Source organism: Gopherus flavomarginatus, chromosome 4 (genome assembly GCF_025201925.1).
Source record: "Gopherus flavomarginatus isolate rGopFla2 chromosome 4, rGopFla2.mat.asm, whole genome shotgun sequence".
Taxonomy (NCBI): Eukaryota; Metazoa; Chordata; order Testudines; family Testudinidae; genus Gopherus; species Gopherus flavomarginatus.
In genome coordinates, this window is record NC_066620.1 from 67,925,181 (window position 1) to 67,952,888 (window position 27,708).

General features: G+C 40.0%; 1 protein-coding gene across 1 annotated transcript in view; it reads right to left on the reverse strand.

Annotated features, from left to right (window-relative positions):
- RASGRP3 (RAS guanyl releasing protein 3) overlaps positions 1-27,708 on the reverse strand; it is an 85,255-nt gene that overhangs the window by 43,509 nt on the left and 14,038 nt on the right. Inside the window, exons 2-6 of the mRNA XM_050951341.1 lie at positions 18,581-18,772; positions 16,547-16,649; positions 15,812-15,874; positions 14,202-14,333; positions 11,375-11,522 (exon numbers count right to left, since the gene is read on the reverse strand). Of these exons, the coding sequence (XP_050807298.1) occupies positions 11,375-11,522; positions 14,202-14,333; positions 15,812-15,874; positions 16,547-16,649; positions 18,581-18,650 (516 nt within the window). The 5' untranslated portion in view covers positions 18,651-18,772. The remainder of the gene's footprint in view (positions 1-11,374; positions 11,523-14,201; positions 14,334-15,811; positions 15,875-16,546; positions 16,650-18,580; positions 18,773-27,708) is intronic.

A 27,708-nucleotide genomic window follows, 5' to 3' on the forward strand; every position in this document is an offset into this window, starting at 1 on the left:
TAATATCATTCATGGTCACCTGATTGAAATAGGGTGATTTTATTAAGGGGATACTCAGAGGTGCCCGTTCCTGCTGGGCTGTTTGCCTGTGACTGAACAGAAATATTCCCTGCTGTTAGCCACACAGTGGGGGAAGGGGTGAAGTGATCATCCCAGAGAATTGGGTTGTGGGGAGTAAGTTAGGTTTGTGCTGCATGCTAGCCCACAAACCTCAGCCCCTCCTTTTAAATTGCCAACCCATTTTAAATGGCCAACCCAACAGCCGCTTGGTATGGGAAATGAGGGCACTGCTTTTTGAAACCATTCCCACATGTTATGAAGGTTAATGAAGCCAAAAGACTGTGGTGTGATCTCTCACACCAAACCAGCAGGCCCTCCCTCAATAAGAGGCAAAATGCAACCTTGTAACGAAAGCACATATGCTATGTAATGTTAGCAGCAAGGTTTACCGTGAAAGAGTGTACCCATTGTTCTATAAAATGTGTCTTTTGAACTACCACTCTCCCTTTTTTTTCCTCCACCAGCTGCATATGTTTCTCCTTCCCAGAGGCTAGTGAAGATTAGAAGGCCAAAAAAATGCATTCGAGATGAAATGTTTTCTGAGCTCATTCTGTCTCCCACACTGACAGAGCACAGCAGAATGCGTGGAGGCAGACAATGTCAGAATACAGGAAAGCACAGTATGAATGCGAGGAGAGGTGGCGGGCTGAAGATGATAGGTGGCATCAGCTTGCTGACAGAAGGCAGGAGTCAATGCTCAGGCTGCTGGAGCATCAAACTCATATGCTCCAGCATCTGGTAGAGCTGCAGGAAAGGCAGCAGGAGCGCAGACCACCGCTACAGCCCCTGTGTAACCAACCGCCCTCCTCCCCAAGTTCCATAGCCTCCTCACGCAGACGCCCAAGAATGCGGTGAGGGGGGCCTCCGGTCTTGCAGTCATTCCACCCCAGAGGATAGCCCAAGCAACAGAAAGCTGACATTTAATAAGTTTTAAAGTGCAGTGTGGCTCTGTCCTTCCCTCCTCCCCTACCCCACCTGGTGCTTCCCTCCTCCCCCACCCCTCCAGGGCTACCTTGGCAGTTATCCCCCTATTTGTGTGATGAATTCATAAAGAATGCATGAATGTGAAGCAACAATGACTTTATTGCCTCTGCAAGCGGTGATCGAAGGGGGAAGGGGAGGGTGGCTAGCTTACAGGGAAGTAGATTGAACCGAAGTGGGGGTGGGGGGACTGTTCATCAAGGAGAAACAAACAGAACTTTCACACTGTAGTCTGGCCAGTCATGAAACTGGTTTTCAAAGCTTCTCTGATGTGCATCATGCCGTCCTGTACTCTTCTAACCGCCCTGGTATCTGGCTACGTGTAATCAGACGCCAGGCAATTTGCCTCAACCTCCCACCCCACCATAAACGTCTCCCCCTTACTCTCACAGATATTGTGGCGTGCACAGCAAGCAGTAATAACAATGGGAATATTGGTTTTGCTGATGTCTATCCGAGTCAGTAAACTGTGCCAGCGCGTTTTTAAACATCTAAATGCACATTCTACCAACATTCTGCACTTGCTCAGCCTATAGTTGAACAGCTCCTGACTACTGTCCAGGGTGCCTGTGTATGGCTTCATGAGCCATGGCATTAAGGGGTAGGCTGGGTCCCCAATGGTTATTTTCTGATCTTGGAAGAAAGTCCCTTCCTGCAGCTTTTGAAACAGACCAGAGTTCCTGAAGATGCAAGTGTCATGTACCTTTCCTGGCCATCCCACGTTGATGTTGGTAAAACATTCCTTGTGATTCACCAGGGCTTGCAGCAGCATTGAAAAGTACCCCTTGCAGTTTATGTACTCGCTGGCTTGGTGCTCTGGTGCCAAGATAGAGATATGGGTTCCGTCTATTGCCCCACCACAGTTAGGGAATCTCATTGCAGCAAAGCCATCCACTATGACCTGTACATTTCCCAGAGTCACTACCCTTGATATCAACAGCTCTTTGATTGCAGTGGCTACTTGGATCTCAGCAGCCTCCATTGTAGATTTGCCCACTCCAGATTGATGCTCGACTGACCAGTAGCTGTCTAGCATTGCAAGCTTCCACAGGGCTATCGCCACTTGCTTCTCAACTGTGAGGGCTGCTCTCATCTTAGTATTCTGGCGCTTCAGGGCAGGGGAAAGCAAGTCACAAAGATCCATGAAAGTGCCCTTACGCATGCAAAAGTTTCACAGCCACTGGGAATCCTCCCAGACCTGCAACACTATGCAGTCCCATCAGTCAGTGCTTGTTTCCTGGGCCCTGAATCGACGTTCAACGGCGTGAACCTGCCCCATTAACACCATGATGTGCACATTGCCGGGGCCCATACTTTGTGAGAAGTCTATGTCCATGTCTATGTCCTCATCAGTCTCGTAACCGTGCTGCAGGTTCTGGTTCTGTGTATACTCCAGGATGATGCATGTGGTGTTTACAGTGCTCATAATTACTGTGGTGATCCAAGCAGACTCCATGTTCCCAGTGCTATGGTGTCTGAGCTGAAAAAAGGCGTGAGACAATTGTCTGCCATTGCTCTGACGGAGGGAGAGGCAACTGAGGACATGGCTTACAGGGAATTAAAATCAATAAAAGGGGTGGCTTTGCAACAAGGAGAAACACAAACAACTGTCACACAGAATGGCCCCCTCAAGGATTGAACCCAAAACCCTGGGTTTAGGAGGGCATTAATTTCACGGAGGGAGGAGCAAATGAATACAAAACAAATCGGGTCAATTTCTTGTTTTGATCCACTTCATTTATCTTTTACATCTTAGGCTGGCAGCAGACAGTGCAGTACGACTGCTAGCCATTGTTATCTCCTGGGTGCTCGGCAGAAGATGCTGCATTACGATTGCTAGGCATCATTATCTCCTGGCTGCTCACCAGAAGATGGTGCAGTATGACTGCTAGCCATCCTCATCTCCTGGGTGCTCAGCAGAAGACAGGAATGACCTGGCTGAGTCACTCCCATGTCTGCCCAGGCACCCCTGACCGACCTCATCGAGGTCAGCTAAAAGAGCACCCAGGAATACGACAATGATGGCTATCAGTCCTAATGCACCATCTGCTGCCAAAAGGCAATGAGCTGCTGCTGTGTAGCAATGAAGTCCCATGTCTGCCAGCACCCAGGAGACGTATGTGATTGTGAGCTGAGTGGGCTCCATGCTTGCCATGGTATGGTGTCTGCTCAGGTAACCCAGGAAAAAAGGCGCGAAATGATTGTCTATCATTGCTTTCACAGAGGGAGAGAGGGAGAGGAGGGCCTGATGACATGTACCCAGAACCACCACGACACTGTTTTTGCTTCATCAGGCAATGGGATCTCAACCCAGAATTCCAATGGTGGCGGAGACTGCGAGAACTGTGGGATAGCTACCCACAGCTATCCACAGTGCAACGCTTTGGAAGTCGACGCTAGCCTCAGTACTGTGGATGCAGTCTGCCGAGTTAACGCACTTAGAGCATTTTGCATGGGGACACACACAATCGACTATATAAAAACAATTTCTAAAAAAAGACTTCTATAAATTCGACCTAATTTCATAGTGTAGACATACCCTGAGAGTCAGATAGGAGGCCTTGTGCAGAGCCCAATGGACTTTATGTTTATCTATCAATCTCCATCTTCACAAGGTTGCCCTTCCACCCACCCCATAGTCCCTTTTAATTGTCAGCATGCTGCTGCCCTTATTACTTACTAGTAACCAATCTAACCAGACTGGCTAACCTAGTAAGGAGGGCTTTAAACTAGGTTCGACGGGGACAGGTGAGCAAACCCCACAGGTAAGTGGGGAACAAGACCTGGGAGATGGGTTGGAAACAGGAGGGAGCACGGGCTATAATGGCAGAGAGAAAAGAGGGTCAGGGCAAAGCTGGGAGGCAAGATCAAACCAGTATCTTAGATGCCTATGTACAAATGCAAGAAGTATGGGTAATAAGCAGGAAGAACTGGAAGTGCTAATAAATAAATACAACTATGACATTGTTGGCATTACTGAAACTTGGTGGGATAATACACACGACTGGAATGTTGGTGTGGATGGGTATAGTTTGCTCAGGAAGGATAGACAGGGGAAAAAGGGAGGGGGTGTTGCCTTATATATTAAAAATGTACACACTTGGACTGAGGTGGAGATGGACATAGGAGATGGAAGTGTTGAGAGTCTCTGGGTTAGGCTAAAAGGGGTAAAAAACACGGGTGATGTCATGCTGGGAGTCTACTACAGGCCACTTAATCAGGTGGAAGAGGTGGATGAGGCTTTTTTCAAACAACTAACAAAATCATCCAAAGCCCAAGATTTGGTGGTGATGGGGGACTTCAACTATCCAGATATATGTTGGGAAAATAGCACCGCGGGGCACAGACTATCCAATAAGTTCCTGGACTTCATTGCAGACAACTTTTTATTTCAGAAAGTTGAAACAGCTACTAGGGGGGAAGCTGTTCTAGACTTGATTTTAACAAATAGGGAGGAACTCGTTGAGAATTTGAAAGTAGAAGGAAGCTTGGGTGAAAGTGATCATGAAATCATAGAGTTTGCAATTCTAAGGAAGGGTAGAAGGGAGTACAGCAAAATAGAGACAATGGATTTCAGGAAGGCGGATTTTGGTAAGCTCAGAGAGCTGATAGGTAAGGTCCCATGGGAATCAAGACTGAGGGGAAAAACAACTGAGGAGAGTTGGCAGTTTTTCAAAGGGACGCTATTAAGGGCCCAAAAGCAAGCTATTCTGATGGTTAGGAAAGATAGAAAATGTGGCAAAAGACTACCTTGGCTTAACCATGAGATCTTGCGTGACCTACAAAATAAAAAGGCATCATATAAAAAATGGAAACTAGGTCAGATTACAAAGGACGAATGTAGGCAAATAACTCAGGAATGCAGAGGCAAGATTAGAAAGGCAAAGGCACAAAATGAGCTCAAACTAGCTATGGGAATAAAGGGCAACAAGAAGACTTTTTATCAATACATTAGAAGCAAGAGGAAGATCAAGGACAGGGTAGGCCCACTGCTCAGTGAGGAGGGGGAAACAGTAACGGGAGACTTGGAAATGGCAGAGATGCTTAATGACTTCTTTGTTTCGGTCTTCACTGAGAAGTCTGAAGGAATGTCTAATATAGTGAATGCTTACGGGAAGAGGGTAGGTTTAGAAGATAAAATTAAAAAAGAGCAAGTAAAAAATCACTTAGAAAAGTTAGATGCCTGCAAGTCACCAGGGCCTGATGAAATGCATCCTAGAATACTCAAGGAGTTAATAGAGGAGGTATCTGAGCCTCTAGCTATTGTCTTTGGGAAATCATGGGAGACGGGGGAGATTCCAGAAGACTGGAAGGGGGCAAATATAGTGCCCATCTATAAAAAGGGAAATAAAAACAACCCAGGAAACTACAGACCAGTTAGTTTAACTTCTGTGCCAGGGAAGATAATGGAGCAGGTAATTAAAGAAATCATCTGCAAACACTTGGAAGGTGGTAAGGTGATAGGGAATAGCCAGCATGGATTTGTAAAGAACAAATCGTGTCAAACTAATCTGATAGCATTCTTTGATAGGATAATAAGCCTTGTGGATAAGGGAGAAGCGGTGGATGTGATATACCTAGACTTTAGTAAGGCATTTGATACGGTCTCGCATGATATTCTTATAGATAAACTAGGAAAGTACAATTTAGATGGGGCTACTATAAGGTGGGTGCATAACTGGCTGGATAACCGTACTCAGAGAGTAGTTATTAATGGCTCCCAATCCTGTTGGAAAGGTATAACAAGTGGGGTTCCGCAGGGGTCTGTTTTGGGACCAGCTCTGTTCAATATCTTCATCAACGATTTAGATGTTGGCATAGAAAGTACGCTTATTAAGTTTGCAGACGATACCAAACTGGGAGGGATTGCAACTGCTTTGGAGGACAGGGTCAAAATTCAAAATGATCTGGACAAATTGGAGAAATGGTCTGAGGTAAACAGGATGAAGTTCAATAAAGATAAATGCAAAGTGCTCCACTTGGGAAGGAACAATCAGTTTCACACATACAGAATGGGAAGAGACTGTCTAGGAAGGAGTATGGCAGAAAGAGATCTAGGGGTCATAGTGGACCACAAGCTTAATATGAGTCAACAGTGTGATACTGTTGCAAAAAAAGCAAATGTGATTCTGGGATGCATTAACAGGTGTGTTGTAAACAAGACACGAGAAGTCATTCTTCCGCTTTACTCTGCGCTGGTTAGGCCTCAACTGGAGTATTGTGTCCAGTTCTGGGCACCGGATTTCAAGAAAGATGTGGAGAAATTGGAGAGGGTCCAGAGAAGAGCAACAAGAATGATTAAAGGTCTTGAGAACATGACCTATGAAGGAAGGCTGAAACAATTGGGTTTGTTTAGTTTGGAAAAGAGAAGACTGAGAGGGGACATGATAGCAGTTTGCAGGTATCTAAAAGGGTGTCATCAGGAGGAGGGAGAAAATTTGTTCACCTTAGCCTCCAATGATAGACCAAGAAGCAATGGGCTTAAACTGCAGCAAGGGAGATTTAGGTTGGATATTAGGAAAAAGTTCCTAACTGTCAGGGTAGTGAAACACTGGAATAGATTGCCTAGGGAAGTTGTGGAATCTGCATCTCTGGAGATATTTAAGAGTAGGTTAGATAAATGTCTATTAGGGATGGTCTAGACAGTATTTGGTCCTGCCATGAGGGCAGGGGACTGGACTCGATGACCTCTCGAGGTCCCTTCCAGTCCTAGAGTCTATGAGTCTATGAGTCTATAACCTTTATTTAAAAATTAACACCTCACTGTTGATACCCTCTTTAACTTCTGTATCATGCCAGAAAGAAAAAGTAAATTTAATTGACTTCTGTCCTGAATCCTAAAAAGCCTAACTAGTTATAGAGAAGTATCAGAGCTAGTAAATTCAAACAGAGGCATTAGCTATTAGTGTAACTGTCTGATTTCAAACATCAACCACCAATATAGCCACCATTCCTGCAGGTCTGAAGAGTCCCTCTTCTGGGAGTCCCACAAAGCTTTCATATACATAGATACGTACATTATATATATATATATATATTATATAAAAATAAAATTGAAAAAGCCATGCCCCTGTTCTTTGGCATTGCCACCTGCCAGAAAGCCTATCCTTTTCCTCCATGTCTTCACTTGGCCCTGCATTATACAGTTAATCGTCATTTATTCTCCTGCTCAAATTCCTCCCAATTCTTTCACATGCAGAATAGTGTAAAGTTTACTTTGAATTAATGTAATGATTTAAAAGAGAAACCTCAATTATATCTGTTTCTTTTCCTCATATTGTTTCCCTCTCTTGAAGAATCAAGGAACAAAGATTTTGGACAAAGATTTATTCCAGTTCCTGATCTTCCTCATAACAGCATCTTTTCTGCTGAAAATAATGGAATCTGGAAACCGTACTCTCTGGGATAGTTTCTGTTTACTACTAGAAGAGCTAAAGTCATGCTAGCTTTGTCTATGGACACTTCACTAGCTGAATCCAGGTTTAACAGATTTTTAGTTAGTGTTGGTGCATACAAAACTGGGTTACCCTTTCTGAGGTTCTTGAACACCTTTAATTCTAATATTGTTCCTCTGGTCACTGTTTTGTCATCCAATTTTGTCTGAAGAATCTCCTCCTTTTGTTCCAGATGTCTGACTCTGATCAAGAAAGGTGATTAGGTCTGAATTTTCCTCAGTTCCCACTTCTACTGAGGTCATTCTCTTCCAACCATCAGCTCCAAGGAGACCTTTTACATCTGGCTTTGTAGCAGGCATTACTATCTTTCAGCACAAGACTTCTTCCGTGCCATCTTGCCTAGCTCCTTGGGAACAATATCATCTTGCTGTAGGGTTTAATCAGTTTTGCAATTTAGTAAAATACTACATATTAGCAAGATCTGCTGGATGAGCAGATAGAGACAAATATAAGAGCTGCTCTCCCACTTATGCTTACATTACTAGTTTCAGCATTTGAGATCCAAGATTTTGTTTTGTATGGTGGAGGGATTAGAGCAAATGTAGGGATTAAATTTAGGGCCTACCAACCCCAAAAGTTTCCTTTTAAGAGTACAACGCTGGAAAGTCATCCATAAACATTGCAGTCCATAAACCAAGAACTAAAAGAGAAGGAAAGTTGCAATAGGTTTTAAGAACTAAGAAGTGTTAACAATGGCCCCTTTCTTCACCTCTTATGCATAATGGAGCAGAAATCAAGTCACCCAGTGGATGATCACTAATCACCATAATATCTAGATACCTTTTATCTTGTTTACATCAAGATAATAAACAGTTGTCCCCAAAATAGGGAGTATTGACTCCTCTTCTCAGCAATTAAGAACTTGGGTGGTAGTGGAGAGAAGTGACTCTTTTCAGCATATATAAATTCTGAGGTTTCTCTGAATTCAGAGGTGGGAGTGTAGGTAGAACCACAAATTCTAGGGGAAGCACTGGAGCAGGTAAAATTGAAATCAGCTAGTAACTATGTGGTAGGATGAGCATCAGACTGGAATTATTCCCATAATGCAATAGCTAAGGCAGAAGTCTATTGACAATGCAAAGAAAATGGAGTTGAGAGGATAGGAGGATCTCCTGGGAATCAGGAAGAAGGAAATGAAGCCAGGAGAATGAAAGAATAGTGTTTCAGAAGGTGATAAAGAACTGTTGTTTACTACTTTTCATAACACAAGAACTAGGGGTCACCAAATGAAATTAATAGGCAGCAGGTTTAAAGCAAATAAAAGGAAGTATTTCTTCACACAACGCACAGTCAATCTGTGGAACTCCTTGTGAGAGGATGTTGTGAAGGCCAAGGCCAAAACTGGGTTCAAAAAAGAACTAGATAAATTCATGGAGGATAGGTCCATCAATGGCTATTAGCCAGGATGGGCAGGAATGGTGTCCCTAACCTCTGTTTGCCAGGAGCTGGGAATGAGCGAAAGAGGATGGATCACTTGATGATTACCTGTTCTGTTCATTCCCTCTGGGGCACCTGGCACTGGCCACTGTTGGAAGACAGGATACTGGGCTAGATGGACCTTTGGTCTGACTGAGTAGGGCCATTCTTATGATGTGATTGGGAGTGGGGTGTCAGATAGTCCAGGCTCCATCTGAAACAAAGCCTTTGAGGGTTGCTGATCACTAATTAACTATTTCGCCAAGAAACAAAAGGCATTGATTTGTAATTTTTAGTTTGGTCAAAACAAATCCTTGCACATGGTTGTAGTCCTCACTCAGAATTACTGCATAGGATTAATTTTTTTATGGTAAAAGTTATAACTCATGAAAATATAATGGTAGTACAGTACTGATCCAACCTTTGCTACAGTATTATGAAAGATGGGATGTGATACTAGAATCACGTAAGTGTAGAGCCAGAAAGAACCTCAAAAAGTCATATAGTCCCCCCCTCCTACAGTAAGGCATAATTAAGTACTCCTAGACCATCCCTGACAGGTGTTAGTCTAACCTGTTCATAAAAACCTTCTTGGATGGCAATTCCACAACCTCCCTTGCTGCAAACTAGGCTCATTGCTTGTTCTCCATGTCTACTGAGGGTAGAACAAGAAGTAATCACCGTCCTCTGTATAACAACATTTTACATATTTGAAGAATTTATGTCCCCCAGCAGCCTTCTCTTCTTTGAACAGTGGGGGAATGGTAAATAATAAGGTAACTGATTCAGAGCAATCTGGATCACTTGGCAAACTGGGTCTAAGAAAACAACCTGCTTTTTAATATGACTAAATGTAAACGTATGTGTTTAGGAACAAAGAATGTAGGCCATACTTACAGGATGCAGGACTCTATCCTGGGAAGCAGTGACTCTGGAAAAGATTTGGGGGGGCATGGTGGATTGGGGTTGCCAACCCTCTAGGATTATCCTGGAGTCTCCAGGAATTAAAGACCAATCTTTAATTAAAGATTATGTCACGTGATGAAATCTCCAGGAATTTGTCCAACCAAAGTTGGCAACCCTATGGTAGATAAATCAGATGAACATGAGCTCCCAGGTTGACTCTGTGGCCAAAAGAGCTAATGTGATCCTGGGATGCATAAAGAGTAGAATCTTAAGTAGAAGTAGAGAGGTTATTTTTACTTCTGTATTTGGCACTGGTACTACCACTGCTGGAATACTGTATCCAGTTCTGGTGCCCATAATTCAAGAAGTATGTTGATAAAATGGATAGGGTTTAGAGAAACACCATGAGAATGATTAAAGTATTAGAGAACATGCCTTGCAGAGACAGACTTGAGATGCTCAATATATTTAGTTTAACAAAGAAGGTTAAGGGGTGACTTAATAACAGTCTATAAGTATCTATATGGAGAACAAATATTTAATAATGGACTTGTCAATCTAGCAGAGAATGGATAACACATGATCCAATGGCTGGAAGTTGAAGCCAGAAAAATTCAGACTGGAAATAAGGCATAAATTTTTTAGGGTAAATAGTTCCAATGGTTAATTACTCTCCCCAAGGGTTGTGATAGATTCTCCATCACACACAATCTTCAAATCCAGATTGGATGTTTTTCTAAATGCAATGCTTTAGGAATGATTTTGGGGAAGTTCTACGGCCTGTGTTATATAGGCGGTCAGACTAGATGATCACAATGGCCAATACATTCAACCTTCCCTTAAGGGCATGTTTTCTAAACTTCTTACTTTTGTTGCCCTCCACTGGACTCTCTCCAGTTTGTTCACATCTTTCTGAAAGTTTGGTGTCCCAAACCAGATTCAGTACTCCAGCTGAGGCCTTACACCATTGCCAAATAGAGTGGAATGATTACCTCCTGTGTTTTACGTATGACACTCCTGTTAATATATCCCAGAATGGACATTTGCCTTCTTTGCAACAACATGATATGGCTGATTCAGACTTCATTTGTGATCCACTTTAACCCTCAGATCCTTTTCTGCAATACTGATGCCTAGCCAGTTATTTCCCATTTTGCATTTGTGTATTTCATAATTGCAGTACTTGGTACTTGTCTTTATTGAATTTCATCATTGGTTTCAGACCAATTGTCCAATCAAGATCATTTTGAATTCTAATCCTGTCCAAAGTGTTTGCAATCCCTCCCAGTGTTATGTCATCCGCATACTTAATAAACATATTTTTCACTCCATCATCCAAGTTGTTAATGAAAATATTGAACAGTACTGGACCCAGGACAGAACCCTGCAGGACCCCACTTGATTCATCCTCCCAAGTCTTATAAATATTTGCTATAATTAAATTGGGTACAACATGAAAGTGTTATAAATGTTAAAGCTGGCAAACTCTCTCAGTTTACGCATATTGCTCTGGTCAGATTATAACTGCGTGAAACAAGAAGTTGTAAGCTTCTTACAGCAATTCTTCTAAAAGATTTATGCTCCAGAAAAGTGAGGTGTTCAGCTAATTCAACAGGTTCCAGGTGGTCAAACAGCAGGCAGGCTTTTCCCTTCTTGGAAGTTTTTTTTCGCTGCGTGACTCTTCTCATCCAGTCATAGGAGGGACTGCAACAGAAAAGAGTACAATCAGCATATCCCGTCCATGCAAAATATTCATGTGAACTGTAATCTGGGCATACAGATATGCAAGAGACAGATCAAGAGTTCCCTGAACTATGACATCCAGCATATTGTGACCACTCAGAATACAAAGATCTCTTCCAGTTTGCAACAGATGATATGAATTAAATAAGTACTGTCTGAATTGATGTACAGCAGTAGAGTTATGTATCTGGCACTCAAGAACAATTCTTTCTTCTGTGTTACACTGTATCACCTAATTCAATAGGACCTAATGGCTACATTTCATCTAATATCAAATTAGACCAAAAATTGACTTAGATGATGTCAGACTTGTGGGATGTTTTTGTTTTGATGATATCTGGAAGACTACAAGCCCTGAAAAATGGAACAAAAGAAGAAAGGACATCTGTGAACTACATATGACAGCTAGGAAAGTACTTTGCTCTGCTGACATACAACTAAGCTTCACATATACTCAACACCTTACTGAACTTTTGCTTGCATGTGTGTGTTTTGTTGTTCCTCCATAGGCCCATGCTTTGTATTTGGCTGCTGTAGACATTCACCATTGAAATGCTATTATTTTATTATTATTTATTAATTATTATTATTATTATTATTATTATTTAAAAAACAAAGCACTAGGACTAAGCCTCCTAACTTTTGGATGTCCATGGGAGTTAGGTAGCTAAATCCATTTTGTGGGAAATGTCAGGATTTTGGCTTTGTTTTTGTTCCAAATTAGAATGAAAACTCAATTTTGAAAATTTCTTGCGAAAAGAAATTTTCAAGTTTTGTTTCACATCAGTTCAGAACATTTAAAAATGTTTATAATAAACAAGTTATATTAAAAGAAAAAATGTGCACTGAAAAATTCAAATCTTTCTTTCTAATAAGGTCAAAATGTTCTGTTATCCTGAATGAAGTATGTGTATATCACATTATTATTTTATGACCTTATAAAAATGTTTCCCTTGAAAATATCAAAATGAAATTTTGTCACAAGATCAACACGTTCCCATGGAACGTTTCAATTTGACAAATCAGCATTTTCTAGTGGAAAAATGTTCCGCTGGACAAGTTTTGACTAGCTGTACTAAATCCCAGTTTAACTTTAAAAATTTAGTCCTTTGGCTAAAGTATTTATAGAATGAGCCCAAGCCACACTATCTGGAGCTGAAATTTTCTGACATTCATCAATGTTTGGAATCAGAGATTTTATTCAGACTCATCTCTATTTATGCATTTTAAAAACGTGGAGATATAACCACCTAATTCTCAACAAGATAAATTGGAAACCACACACATCACATGGATTATTTACTCCCAATCCAAGCAGGCTAAGACTATATTTTAAGGACTGGTCTACAATAAAACTAGATTAATCTAGCTACATTATCCTAGGCTCCAGTGTAGATGCAGCTAGATTGAGGGAACGATTCCTGTCGTGGAGATGGATTAATTACAACATTTGAAAACCCCTTTCTGTTTATGTAGAAAGCACCTCCATCACACTGCTACAGCGGTACACCTGCAGTGCCAAAGCTGTGCTTCTCTAGCAGCTATAAAGTAGATCTACTCTAAGAATTAGAGGGTCATCCAGAGAACAGAAGCTTATCTGCCTCCAGAGTCCATTGAAAATCGGTCAAAATTTCAAATATGAAACAAACTGATCATAAAGAAATTGTAGACCAAGAAATATTTGAAAGCAATTTTCAGAGAAAATTGAGAAAAAAAAGACAGTCTGCTGCCACACAATTAATGAATAGAGAGAGAAGGGGAAGGGGGAAAGTGACAAAATTTGTTGAAGAGCAATACAAGGTTCCTCCCAGTTCATTTTGCCATTCTTTACAAAAGGAAACACTACTAAGCATATGCCATATTTTAAAGAAAACCACTATTAACAGATGAGCTAGTGAAAGCTAATACAGCTTCTCTGCTAATGTTAAGACCTTGGAGGTATAAAGTCCTGGTTTGATTCCCTATCCACTTGAAATTAACAATTTGGACATAAGAACAACTAGCAGTGAAAACTCCAGAGATGATCCAGTTAAAACAAAATATCATGGACAAACTGCCTTTGAAATACATTAAAAAATTGCGATGCAACTGTGAAATAATCAAATTCAGCATTGGGGTGGTTTTGTTTATATTTGGAGGGAAGGGGGCAGTAAGAAAAGTCTTGAGCCTCCCTGATGACACAAGGGAATTGCAAAGTATATAATAATGTTGCCATCCTTAACTATGCTGGTGTTGCATGCCCAGTGCAATGTCAGCTTATTCGGTATGAAGACATCATTATCGCAATACTAAGCAATAACCACCATCAACAGCATAGTATTCTTTATTTATCTGGCTTTGCAACACATAGAATCAGGAACAGTGTATATATAAAAATTTAGGAATTCTTCTTCACTACAATTCAGTATATGTGATACTTGCCAGTCTATATTATCTCAAATGGTGTTTTGGAAATTTATTATAGTTTTGGAGAGAACATCATCTTTTTAATAATTACTTCCTAGTGCTCACTATGTCATCCCTTTAAACCAAAATGGGATCCTCAATATCACTGAATGCATTCTGTACTGAGTAAGGGCTCTGGTGTTACAAAATATGGAAAGAAAGGTGTCTGTGGGACCTGACAAATGATATTCGTACATGCTGGAGATGTCAATAAGGCGGACATGTTCCTCATAACCAAGCTGGCTGGCTACTTCCCGGAACTCCTCAGTCAGACGAATCAAACCAAGATCCAAGTTAAATTCTGCTGGAAATTCCAAAATCCAGTACCTGAAATCATGGGAGAAAGGTTATCCAAAGATCCACCCGTAACATTCTGTGGCTGCATAGATGCATGCCATAATTTCTCAGCCACCATACACATGGCACTCAGAAGAAATCATTGGAGATCCAAAGTCACATATGTGGTAAACAGCAGTCCCACCACTAGCTCTTCCAGTAACTGAACCAATGTGCTTGACGAATTCTGATGTGCTTCATCCAACAGAGGACAATGATACACATGCAAAAGCCTCTTATTACATACTTTCCCCAAGTGAGCACATTCCCTTCAGTGGAACACAGTGGGATTCTTCTGAGGTGCATTTCAATGGGAGTTAGGCACCTAAGTGACATTTGCACCTTTCAAAATATACTCCACATTTAGTTGTAAGGCCTTTCCTATATGGTTGATACTGAAAAAGCTTCCCCAAAGTGTGAATTTAGATGGATATAGTTATGCCAGTATAATACTCCATGAGGACACTTTTGTTCCAGTACAACTGGCTTTTTTTTTGCTTTGGCTTAACCCTTTCCCAAGCAACATAAGCTCCACTGAAAAAAGCTCCTCATACTGGAGCACATGTATCCACATTGGGATGGGCTACGGGAGGGTGATGTTAAGCAGCATAGCTCTATCTGTTTAAATTCACACATTATCTTGTACTGAAAAAAGGAAAACAAAAAACCAAACAGTCCTGTGCAGAGGCAGCCTTACTAGATTAATATTCAGGTATATGTCAGAAAATTTTACCAATTTGACAAGGCAGCACCTGCTATTCATTCTCCTGATCCTATATACCAGGTACCTGTGGCAGCACTAAAGTTGCTAAAGCATCCTATCTTAGGGTATGTTTCATTGCAAATAAGTATGTTAACATGGGTTAGCAAATTATAGCAGTGAAGACAAGGCTACTTGACTTTTAACTCAGGTTAGTAGCTGAAGTTAAAGCCTATAAGGAAGCTGGGTGTTGAACTTGAGCAGCTAACCAAAGTTAAAAGTCAAATTGCTATGTCTTCATTGCTATTTTAACTTGTGTTAACACACATTTTTGTTTGTTTTCTTTGCAAAGACATACCCTTGGTTTGAATTATCTAGGGTTCACATGAACTGGAGAGAACAATCCAGGGACAATCTTTTTATACCATTCTAGATTGTACTATGATGTACCCCTCTCCCCCGTTTTGCATAGTGTGCCAATCTAGTCTGAGTGTTAAAACTCAAAGAACAAATACCAATCAAACCGTAGCATGAGTTTTCAGTAAGCTCTGTAGCTTGATACTGTGTAAGTGTTCAAAAACCTGAATAACCCTAGCTGAATAACTGCTCTGAATAGGATTTTCCCCCAACTCTATGTCTGTAAAGTAGCCCAAGACAAAGCATTAGTAGAGGTGGACTGACTTGGTTTACGATTTTTTATTATTTGTAAAAATTGACTATTCAGAGCTATAAAAACCAAATCCCAGTGAAAAAAAATCAGCATTTTTACCTCATGAAACAGCAGATTTTTAAGCGGAATTCACTGCATTTTTCCCCACTGGCATCTCTATAGGTAGATTAGTTAAAGAATAAGCTTCATGATCATGGTTTCAGTAACATTTTTTCACTCGTGCAGCAGTCTTGTTAATTTAGAGAGTTTTCACTTTTGTACAGGGTAGAGTATTTTTTGTATGTTATTCCTCCAAACTGAAATGTGCTATACCTTGAGATGAAATAACACACTGAAAAATAGACAGCATTTCCAATTCAGCAATTTGCCATTTGTCTTAGCAAAAATATGCATCCAGTACACACTATTTCTGAATATTCTGCTGGACAAATAATTTCCCACCAATACAGGCTAATCAAGGATATCAGTAGATATTGAACGATTACAGAGGAGATTTTCAAAAGGCACAGGTGCCAGGCAAGCAACTCCCATAGAAAGTCCACAGGAGTTAAGTGCCAAACTTCCATTTGTATCTTTGTGTCCTTAAATATTTTTGTACATCTCAAATGCTAATTCAAAGCACACTTCAGCAGGTTCATAAAAGACCTGAACCAAAGTCTACTGTAATCAGTTGAAAGGATTTCAGTGGACATTGGACCAGGCCCATAAATTGCTTAAGAGCCTTCTATGCTGACGGCACTCCAATACTACGGTTTAATGCACAGATTTTACATGTTATCACAGTTTGTCTTCCAAAGTGCTAATGCTAGGTTATATGGATCTTTGAAAGGATATATGGAGAGAAGTTTGCCGGCCAGTTCTGTGGAAGGCAGATACCACCGGTGCATTAAAAGAACCATTCTTGGTAAATGACTGGTGCCCAAATGTCCTTTATTATCTGTAAAATAGAGACACCATTTTAAGTTAAATGACATGCATTATCTAAGAGCAGAGATCAGCCAGTTTCCAGATATCCATGATCTATTACCTCTCTTCAGGGAAGGCAGATGTATTAATATTGAAAATGAAAATATATCCAGTGCACTGTCAATTAAAATATCTTTAGGACAGAAACATAACAAGTAAAATGCTCCTCTAGCAGTGAGAATCAGCAAATGACAATGGCTGTAGCACATCGATTATCAAATCATATCAGTTTAAAATGAAAGGAAATTAATATAATTCCCTCCTTCCCCAAAACTTTTATAAAATATTACTTTATAAGTGTCACAATAGCAATGTTACTGTTTCAACAGAGTGCCTTCTTCAAACTCCAAGTGGGATTTAAAAAAAAAAGCTTTGAACATGAGAAAATTGATAGCAACTAATTATAATAACCCATTACCTAAAATGTACTCAAACCCCAGAATTCTAGGTTAGTAAGACATTATAATTACAAGTTCAGTTGGATGTACTTAATTTCAAGTGATCATCAGAAATTCAATCGTGTTATTCATTGATAAAAACTGACCATGATAACCAAATGTTACATTCAAATGTGTATGTATTGGGAGGGGCTAGCTGGGGAGTGGAGAATGTTTTTCCAGTTATAGAGAATATTTAATGAAGAACCAGAGTAAATCAAAGGGGACAAAGAGGAAAGGGAACCACACACACACACACATTATGGACTTCAGTATTCAAAAGAGAAGTGTATGTATATATTTGGGGGAAAGAGAAGGAGGAATGATCATTTCAATATGTAAAATGTAAATAGCCTCTGCTATCTCTGGTTAAGTATGTCCTATATGGGGTTTGCATCATTTTAGGGCCAGAATTGGCAACTGGACATGCATAGGTGCAATGATGTGTCTGCTTAGATTCAGTTGCAGTAACTGGCCCTTAGTGATTTCATCTCTAACAGAGAGAAGATTTATCTCTCTCTCCTCAAAAATGAAATCAAATTATAACCTCATTCAAACCAAGTGGTCACATGGTCTTTAAATAAAAGCAATTCAGAATGCCTCATTTTGATTAAGTGCTTTGATGAATCGAAGCCTACTACCTTTTAAAGTGGAAAGAGGTGGTGTATGTTCATGTTCCATAAAATGAAAGGTCCTAATATTATTATTTGTTTTCTTAATATAACTAGCACTTTGTGAATTAATATAATCACTGCTAACTGGAGACTTGGGGTCATTGTTTTGTTTTTTCAAAGGATTAGTATTCATTTCTATGTATGACAATCCATAAGGGCATCCAAGTATGTAAATTATATGATTAGCAACAGGCTCACATAAATGATAGAAAGTTCTATAGGTAATGGTTGATTAAAATGAGAACCTGCAATTATATTACTACACAATGCATGGGAAAAGCTTCCAGAAGTAGCACTAGATAGAAAAAGATCCAGTGTAAACAACACAGCAAAACAAAAACAAACAAAAAAAAATCAGTGCAGCAAGAAATATATTCCTATTTCTTTTGTAAAAAATCAGAGGCAAATTCATAAAATAATCTAACTGTATAGTTATCTAATCTTAATACAGACCCACATGTTTAAATCAGTCTATCAATTGTTCCTATGTTAAATGGATTAACTTTTTTGGTATTAGGTAATGTATATTACTAAAAATACACAGTGTTTGAACTCATCAGGACAGGAGAGAAGCTCTCCCGCCCTCTTATTCAGAGGAAAGAATTTTCTTCAAACTTTTCAATACAAAAATTTTCCTCTGGGCTAAGAACCAAGCATGGAAAATTTCACAACTAAAGGAATTTGTTTGTCAAACAAATGATCAACTGATAGATAATAGCCTGGGTGAGCTTATAATAGTAATTGAATTTCAAGACCAGCAAGCAATGAAACAAAAGATTGAAGAATCATACCAAACATTTCAATGCAAGTGTTTAAAAGTTCATCTAATGTTGCAGCCTTCCCAAGTGTATTTGACCCCATTGTCCTTTAATCGTTGTCAAAAAATTAGAGCCATTTTCACCACGTAGAAGAATATCTCCACAGCTGCATGGGCCTTATCAATGTATTGCTGGTTGCATGTTTAGCTAGGCTTCATGGAAAATCTGGAGAAAGAAAGCAAAGGAAATAACCACAGATAGGACTGTAATGCTGCATTATGAGGACAGAATGTTTACAGTTTAGCGCATCCTTTTGTAGACTGATCTTTTCCCTCACACAACACAGAGTATACATCAAAAATCGCCATGCATGTTTAGTTCATTCCAACTTTTATTTTAATATATTTTTCAATTTTTGTCCACTAGTCAAAAAGAAATATGTAGTGATGTTGGAAAACAGAGGTTACACTAAGGCACATATCATATAATTGATACACTCTTTTACAGCCCATTTTATTTTCTTTATGCCTGATAACTGAAGTACAAACAAAATGTGGGTTATCTGTAAAGCAGAACAGATAACAAAAATTGTTTCATGTAGTATTACTGTTTAATGAACGATTTTTAAGGTAATGCATTTATTAATCGGAAACCCACAAAATGGTTAATACTAAAGTTCACAGGCACATTCTACAGGGCATACACTAATGTGTAAGAGGGAGATTTTCAAAGGCACAAAGGAGGGAAAGGTGTCCAGTTCCCTTTGACAGTCAGTTGGAGTTGGGCACCTAACTGTTCTTTGTAAATCTCTTCTAACAATTTACAAGACCCTTAAGTAGCATTTTCAACACCTACTAAAATGCATTTATTTTAAGGATTGCACATTTTATTATTATTATTGGCTGATTCCAAATTTCTAGAAATCTAGTCAGCCTTTTAAAAAAGTCTACAATTAGATAGTAGAAGGGAGTATTAAGTGGTATATAGATTCTCCGTAGATTTTCTTGTCAACCTTTATTTCAAATCTCAACTTGTTCTACTTACATAAATTTCTTTTAAATACAGAACATGTAATGAACAATATATAGCATATCCAGCCACTTTTCAGAAAAAAAAAGCCAATGGGAGACCTACAGTTGTTCATGAATCTAAACATTGCTGGAATTCTGACAAGTTTCTTTTTAAAGGATGCTACATACTACCTAACTTTTTGAAGTTTTGTCAGGTAATCCACTGAACAGGATATACTCTGTACTCCACCCATAGATATACACTTTATGGCAACTATCAGATCTGACATAGACCACACCCTTAACTCTGCCTTCCCAGGGATAGTATTCTTCTAACACCCCTTTTACCAAAGCATCCCACCAAACAGGCTATATCTGACCTTCCCCACACAAACCCCTTCATCACATTATTCTAAAATAACTCTTGACTTCACAGCAATGGCAGAAGGTCCTGCTAAGAATTCACTAGGAATGAGGCTGTTGAATTCACGATGCGGTTATGTTACAATAAAGACCTTAAAAGCAAAATATAAGGCCAAGATTTTAAAAAATAAAAGGGGTCCCTAAAGTTAGGCTGTTATATCCCTGTCTAGGTACCTAAATAAGTGGCTTAATTTTCCACAGGATCAAGCACCCAACAGTTTAAACCAACCTCAGTTGACATTTATTCCCACCCCAGCCAACTCACCCATCCCTAAACAAATCTTTTACAAAGGTAAGTTACTGCACTTTAAAATACTGTTTCAGTCAATACTTTAAAATTACAAAAGTAATCATGGCACATTTCTTGGAGTGAGGAACATTTGCCTAGTAGAACTGTAGGACAGCACGCAATTCAGTCCTGCTTTTCAGCTTGTTAGTGCTGCTTTACATTGTAATAGCTCCAGATAATACAGCTAATTAAAATAATTCAATTATACTATTAAGAGGGTGAAACAGCAATAGCTAATATCCCCATGTTAATTTCAGTGAGGTTTTTATACTGTGGCATCTACCCACCTACTTATATGGCCTCATCGTCACAGTATCTAAGCTCCTCACAGTCAGTAATGGATTTTTATCCTTACAACACCTATGAAACAAATACAGTTTCCATTTTTACAGACAAAAAACATGGTAGACTAAGCAACTTGGACAAGGTATGTGTCTGTGGCTGAGCCAAGAACTGAACCCAGGTCTTGAGTTCCAGTCCAGTGCCCTAACAATTAGATCACCCTTCCTACGTAACTCATTCTCACCATTTGTGTTGTTATGTACAAACCTCAGATTAAATAATATTGCTACATTATTGTAAGATTTCATATCACCATGGTATCAAAGTGCTATCCCACAATTAAAGATAGCTTTGTGGTAACAATGCCCAGCGCTAAACAGCAACAAGAATACTCAGTGCTATATAATTACAAACATTCAAGATTCATAGACTACTAATGGGAATTCCACATTCCCAGGCGTGACCCTGTAAGGTGCCAAGTGTCTTTGGGGAAGTGCTAAGTATCATCGGTTACCACTGGCTTCAAACGGGAGTTGAAGGTCCTCAGTCCCAGTATTTGGGCAGGGACTGGAAGCATAATCATTTTTATGTAACCCAAAATGTTACCTAGAGAGACTTTCCAAAAGATAAAAAAAAAAATCAAAGGTACAGGACAAGAGAAGGTAGAGATTCTGGAGGAATGCAATCAGGTCATCAGACATAGTATGTAGTGTGAAGTGTTAGGGACTTATTTGGAAAGCAACATATTACATTCATAAAGCTCATGCTCTGTTCCAAGCTATGTATAATTCCCAGAACAAACAACAAAAAAATCTTCAGTGAGAGAGAATTAGAATTAGAAATATAAAATCTTAAATGGAACCTCATTTGAGTGTATTTCAAAAAAACCCAGAAAGGCTGGAAATGTAGAATTATTGTTTTGGTAACCAGGGGTGGCTCTAGGCATTTTGCCGCCCCAAGCAGGGCAGGCAGGCTGTCTTCGGCGGCATGCCTGTGGAGGGTCCGCTGGTCCTGCGGGACCAGCAGACCCTCCAAAGGCAGCCTGCCTGCCTGCCACCCTTGCGGCGAGCAGCAGAGCGCCGCCAGGGGCTTGCCGCTCCAAGCACGTGCTTTGTGTGCTGGTGCCTGGAGCCGCCCCTGCTGGTAACAGCATTAATGCTTACCATGTAACCCTGCCTACTAACACAGGAATATCATAGAACAACATCTTTTCAAACTTTTTGACATAATTGCCTGCAAAGGAAATTGGCCTAGATTCCAGACACGTTGATGCCCATTACTCCTTCATGGAGAACTAGTAAGGTTTACTCTTCAAATTTTGATCCATAGCATTCTTTTGAGAAATGAAAGATACCTCTTAAGAGTTTGAGACGGAACTGTGGGTAATGTGCAACCTTAACTTTTAGCTGAGTGAAAATATAATATGTTCTGGATTGCAGTCTTTCAGTTCATAGGAAGCAAAATCAGAAAGGAGTTTTGCCAATGAGTATTTTTTAAAAATAACTTTTTCTTCGCTGGGCAGATGAAATGGCAATAATTTAATTGCATCAGAGAGTGTGCTAGGAGCTTCCAAACAGAGATGAGATACAAAATCTCTGCCCCAAGAAACTTCCCAATTTAGTTCTGAAATGATACAAGGAGACAGTTAATGAAACAGCAGTAACTGTAAGGGTAGGGGAGTAGACAAAGGCAACATCAATAAGATTATAATGTTACTCAGCAAGGCTAGCTCATCCCATTAAGGATTTTTTTTGGTCTTATCATAGAAATACAATAAAAGTCATAGCTGGTTAATCATAGGTTTAGAAGTAATAAAGGCTTGTTGGACACAGGTAGCAACACCTTGTAAATAACCTTACTGTAATTCTCTGGGGCTGTCCCCTCTAAATTATTAACAAGTTTGTTTCAAAGGAGATAATTAACTCCAAATTTTACAGTGTGCCTATTGTTTGCTGGGACAGGATCTTAAGAGCTTAGCTGGAACACTCAGATACTGTAGTAGATACAGTTGACATAGTTACGTACCAATTCTCAGTGCTTTGTTTAAGACATTCCATGTAAGTTGGGATACAACACTAATATTTCTGGGGACTGAGTCACAGTGTAAAATATGTTATGATTATCTGTTGACACATCACCTTTCTGGATAGATGTTGCTATTCAGAAGTGCTGTTTCTGGGAAGGGAGAAAGGCCTATGGCGACATAGGCCTGGGTAGGAAGTTGTAATGAATTAAGTTATCTATCCTCGAACCCACATATGCAGGAAGTTCATTAAGCAAACTAATCATTCTGTTCTGTGATTGTAATATTATTGGAAGTTATTTAAATGGTGATATTGTGGTCTGGCTAGTTCTGTTTAAATGAACATACAGGTAGTGAGCTCTTGAGAAATGCTGTGAGAGAGTTCTTTTTGGAAACAGAGTATATTGCCAGTACAACGGGTGATCTTTTTCATACTTGTTGAATCACTTTCATAAGTGCAAGCACAAAGAAACAAAAACATTACATGTTGTGAACAAATGTGCATTTAAACTTTAACAATCTCAAGTCATGGCTCCTGTTGTCAGTTGTAAAACCAAAAGACATCTTCACTGCAAGAGGCTACTAAGAGGTGGTCTACATACACAAGTTACAGCCGTTTACCTTAAATTAGTTTAAAAATTGATTTAGTTAAACTAGTGCAAACCCCCTGTGAGGGCACTCATATTGGTTTAAAACTGGTTATATTGGTAAGAGATGCACTAAACCAATAGGACAGGTTTAAACAGATTTCAGAATGTCTAGACACAAAGTTACATTTAAACTACCCCCCTGGTTAAACTGGCACAATTGTATGTGTAGAATTTTCCCTGCTAATTAAAAAAAGAAGCCTATTTTTCTTCTGCCTAGTGACAGAGACACAGATGAACATTCCAGCTCTGACATTCAAGCACCTCAGTGGTTCTTGGTTCACTCATAAACTTCACAGAGGAAATGTGAGAGAGACATTCTTTACAAGGTTAAAGCATTCTTGGGTTTTTTTTTCCAGTAAACCATTTTCTAAAAGAAAATGGATACTCTTCTTAACAGGAGCTTCAGTCACATGATTGCTCAAGGGAAAGACAAAAAGCTGAGTGCAAACAGCCGAACAGGAAAATGTAATAGCAGCAGAAGGTACAAGAGAAGTTGCCTTTAGAATATCCTCTATATTTTTACTCTTTTCTTCTATATCTGTCTTGTCTATTTAAATTGTAAACTCTTCAGGAGAGGGACTGTCTACAGCACCTAGCCCAATGGGGCCCCAATTCTTGGTTGGTTCCTAGGCACTACTGTAAACAAACATGACTACTAATAAATAAATAAGAAGAGGGAAGACCACATGGGCAATGTAAATGCTGTACCTTTAAATCCATGGCGGGAAGGGTAAATAAGCCATCTATCTGGACCACAGTTAATACAGGCAGTAGGATGGAAAAGTCACTGTTCTAGATTTTTCCCACCCCACTAAAGAGCTTTTCACAAGCATTTAATTTAACATGTAAGTGATCAGTACTTTTACTTATTACTATGCAGATAACTACATTTTTACTTCAAATTGCTTGAATTTGCAAAGTATTTAAAGTCCTCCACAGAATGTTTAAGAACGGATCATATTTACCTCACTAACCACAACTGAAATCACTGACATCCTCTAAACTTGTTAAAAATGATATAGGCCCACTTCAAATGCTGCAGAACTTTGTTCAACATTTATCGAACAAGGGAATAACTATGTCCAAAAGACATTGTGGTAAGTGAAACCAGATACTGTGGAATCTTTTATAGTGAACTCTGATCTAGCAATACTGTACATAAAGGACCAAATCCTAGTTTGGAACAAGGAAGGATGGCAGAAGGCCGTAAACACAGTGGAACCTCCGTCTTTTAGCAGCATGGGAAGGGTAGGGTTCAGAGAAGCCATGCTGGGGGAACTTTGCACACCACAGTGCTCCATAGTAGTGTTCACAGGGAGAATGACAGTGACGTGGCTAATTGATCCAGGACTGGTCAGTACTGCCAAGTCCTCTAACAAGAGATGCTACTGTATCCAACAGGCTGCATAACCAACTGCAGAGCTGCTCCGCAGCTTAGGTTTTTGGACAAAGGATTCCATCTGCCCCTTTGAACTCCCCTACCCAAAACTGGTTTAGAACATATACTGGATCAGACCAATGGTCCATCTAGCCCAGCTTCCTGTCTTACGATAGTGACCAATACCAGATGCTTCAGAAGGAATGAACAGAACAGGGCAATTATCAAGTGATCCATCCCTTGTAGTCCAGCCTCAGCTTCTGGCAGGCAGAGGCTTAGAGACAGAGTGTGGGATTGAATCCCTGACGTCTAGGTTAATAGCAATTGATAGACCTATCCTCCATGAACTTATCTAATTCTCTTTTGAACCCATTTATACTTTTGGCCTTCCCAACATCCTCTGGCCATGAATTCCATCAGTTGACTGTGCATTGTGTGAAGAAGTACTTATGTTTGTTTTAAACCTCCTGCCTATTCATTTCATTGGGTGAACCTTGGCTCTTGTGTTTTGTGAAGGGGGTAAATAATACTTCCCTATTCACTTTCTTCACACTATTCATGATTTTATAGACCTCTATCATAGCCCCACCTCAGTTGTCTCTTTTCCAAACTGAACAGTCTCATTCTTTTTAATCTCTCCTCACATGGAAGCTGTTCTATACCCTTAATCATTTTTGTTGTCCTTCTCTGTACTGCTTCTAATTCTAATATATATTTGCGGTGGGATGACCAAAACTGCAGGCAGTATTCAAGGTGTGGGTGTACCATGGGTTTATATTGTGTCATTATGATATTTATAGTCTTATTATCTATCCCTTTCCTAATGATTCCTAACATTGTTAGCTTCTTTGATTGCCACTGTATATTGAGCAGATATTTTCAGAGAACTATTCAGAAGGATTCCAAGATCTTTCTTCAGTGGTAACAGCTAATTTAGACCTCATCATTTTGTATGTATAGTTGAGATTATACACTACTTTGCATTTATTTATTGACACTGAATTTCATCTGCTATTTTGTTGCCCAGTTACCTAGTTTTGTGAGATTCCTTTGTAACTCTTCATAATCAGCTTTAAACTTAATTATCTTGAGTAATTTTGTATCCTCTGCAAGCCAACATCACCACTTCAGTGTTTACCCCTTTTTCTGGATCATTTATGAAGGTGTTGACCAGCACTGGTCCCAGCACAGATCCCTGGGGGACCCTGCTGTTTCCCTCACCCTGCTGTTTACCTCTCTCCATTCTGAAAACTGACCATTTATTCCTACCCTTTGTTTCCTGTCTTTAACCAGTCACTGATCAATGAGAAAAGACCCTACCTCTTATTCCATGGCTGCTTACTTTACTTAAGAGCCTTTGGAGAGGGACGCTCTCAAAGGCTTTCTGAATGTCCAAGTACAGTATACCAACTGGATTACACTTGTCCAACATGTTCGTTGACACCCCCCCCAAAGAATTCTAATAGATTAGTGAAGCATGGTTTCCCTTTACAAAAGCAGTGTTGAGTCTTGCGACAAATCGTGCTCATCTACATGTATGATAATTTTGTTATTTACTATAGTTTCAACTAGTTTGTCTGGTTCTGAAGTTAGGATTACTAGCCTGCAATTGCCAGGATCACCTCTGGAGCCTTTTTTAAAAAATCGGTGTTACATTAGCTATCCTCCAGTCATCTGGTACAGAGGTTGATTTAAGTCATAGGTTACATACCACAGTTTGTATTTCTGCAATTTCATATCTGGATCCCTTAGACTCACAGACTTTATGGTCAGAAGTAACCATCATGATCATGTAGTCTGACCTCCTGCACATTGCAGGCCACAGAAGCTCACACATCCACCCCTGTAATAGACCCCTAATCTCTGGCTGTGTCATAAACAGATAAGAAAAGTTAATAGCACAGAAGTACTTTATATCTCTTTGACTGTAAAGGGTTAACAAGTTCAGTAAGCCTGGCTGTCACCTGACCAGAGGACCAATCAGAGGACAGGATACTTTCAAATCTTGAGGGAGGGAAGTTTTTGTGTGTGCTGTTAGTTTTGGTTGTTGTTCACTCTGGGGGCTCAGGGAGATCAGACGTGCAACCAGGTTTCTCTCCAGTCTCCCTGATACAGTTTCTTATAGATCCAGAATAGTGAGTACGAGGTAGATAAAGCGAGTTAGGCTTATGTTTGTTTTCTTTATTTGCAAATGTGTATTTGGTTGGAAGGAGGTCAAATGTGCATTTGGCTGAAAGGAGTTCAAATTGTTATTTTGCTGAGAAGATTTTAATTTGTACTTGTATACTTAGGCTGGGAGAGTATTCCCAGTGTCTATAGCTGAAAGACCCTGCACCTATTCCATTTTAAATTTACAAAGATAATTTTTACTGTTTTTTCTTTCTTTAATTAAAAGCTTTTCTTGTTTAAGAACCTGATTGTTTTTTTATTCTGGTGAGACCCCAAGGGACTGGGTCTGGATTCACCAGGGAATTGGTGGGAAGAAAGGAGGGAAGGGGGAGAGAGAGGCTGATTTCTCTCTGTCCCAGGATTACTTTCTCTCAGGAAGAGTCTGGGAGGGGGAGAGAGAAGGAGGGGGAAAGGTGAATTTTCCTCTCTGTTTTGTGATTCAAGGAGTTTGAATCACAGTGATCTTCCAAGGTAACCCAGGGAGGGGAAGTCTGGGAAAGGTAATGGTGGGGGAAAGGGTTTGCTTTCTTTGTGTTAAGATCCAGAGGGTCTGGGTCTTGCGGGGTCCCCGGGCAAGGTTTTGAGGGGACCAGAGTGTACCAGGCACTGGAATTCCTGGTTGGTGGCAGCGCTACAGGTTCTAAGCTGGTAATTAAGCTTAGAGGAATTCATGCTGGTACCCCATCTTTTGGACGCTAAGGTTCAGAGTGAGGGAATTATACCATGACAGGCTGAGTAACTGAAGTCCTCAAATAATGGTTTAAAGACTTCAAGTTACAGAGAATTCATCATTTACACTAGTTTAAACCTGCAAGTGACCTGTACCCCATGATGCAGAGGAAGGTGAAAACCCCACTAGGGACTCTTCCAATCTGACCTGGGAAAAAATTCTCTCACGAAATATGGCGACCAGTTAGACTCTGAGCAAGTGGGCAAG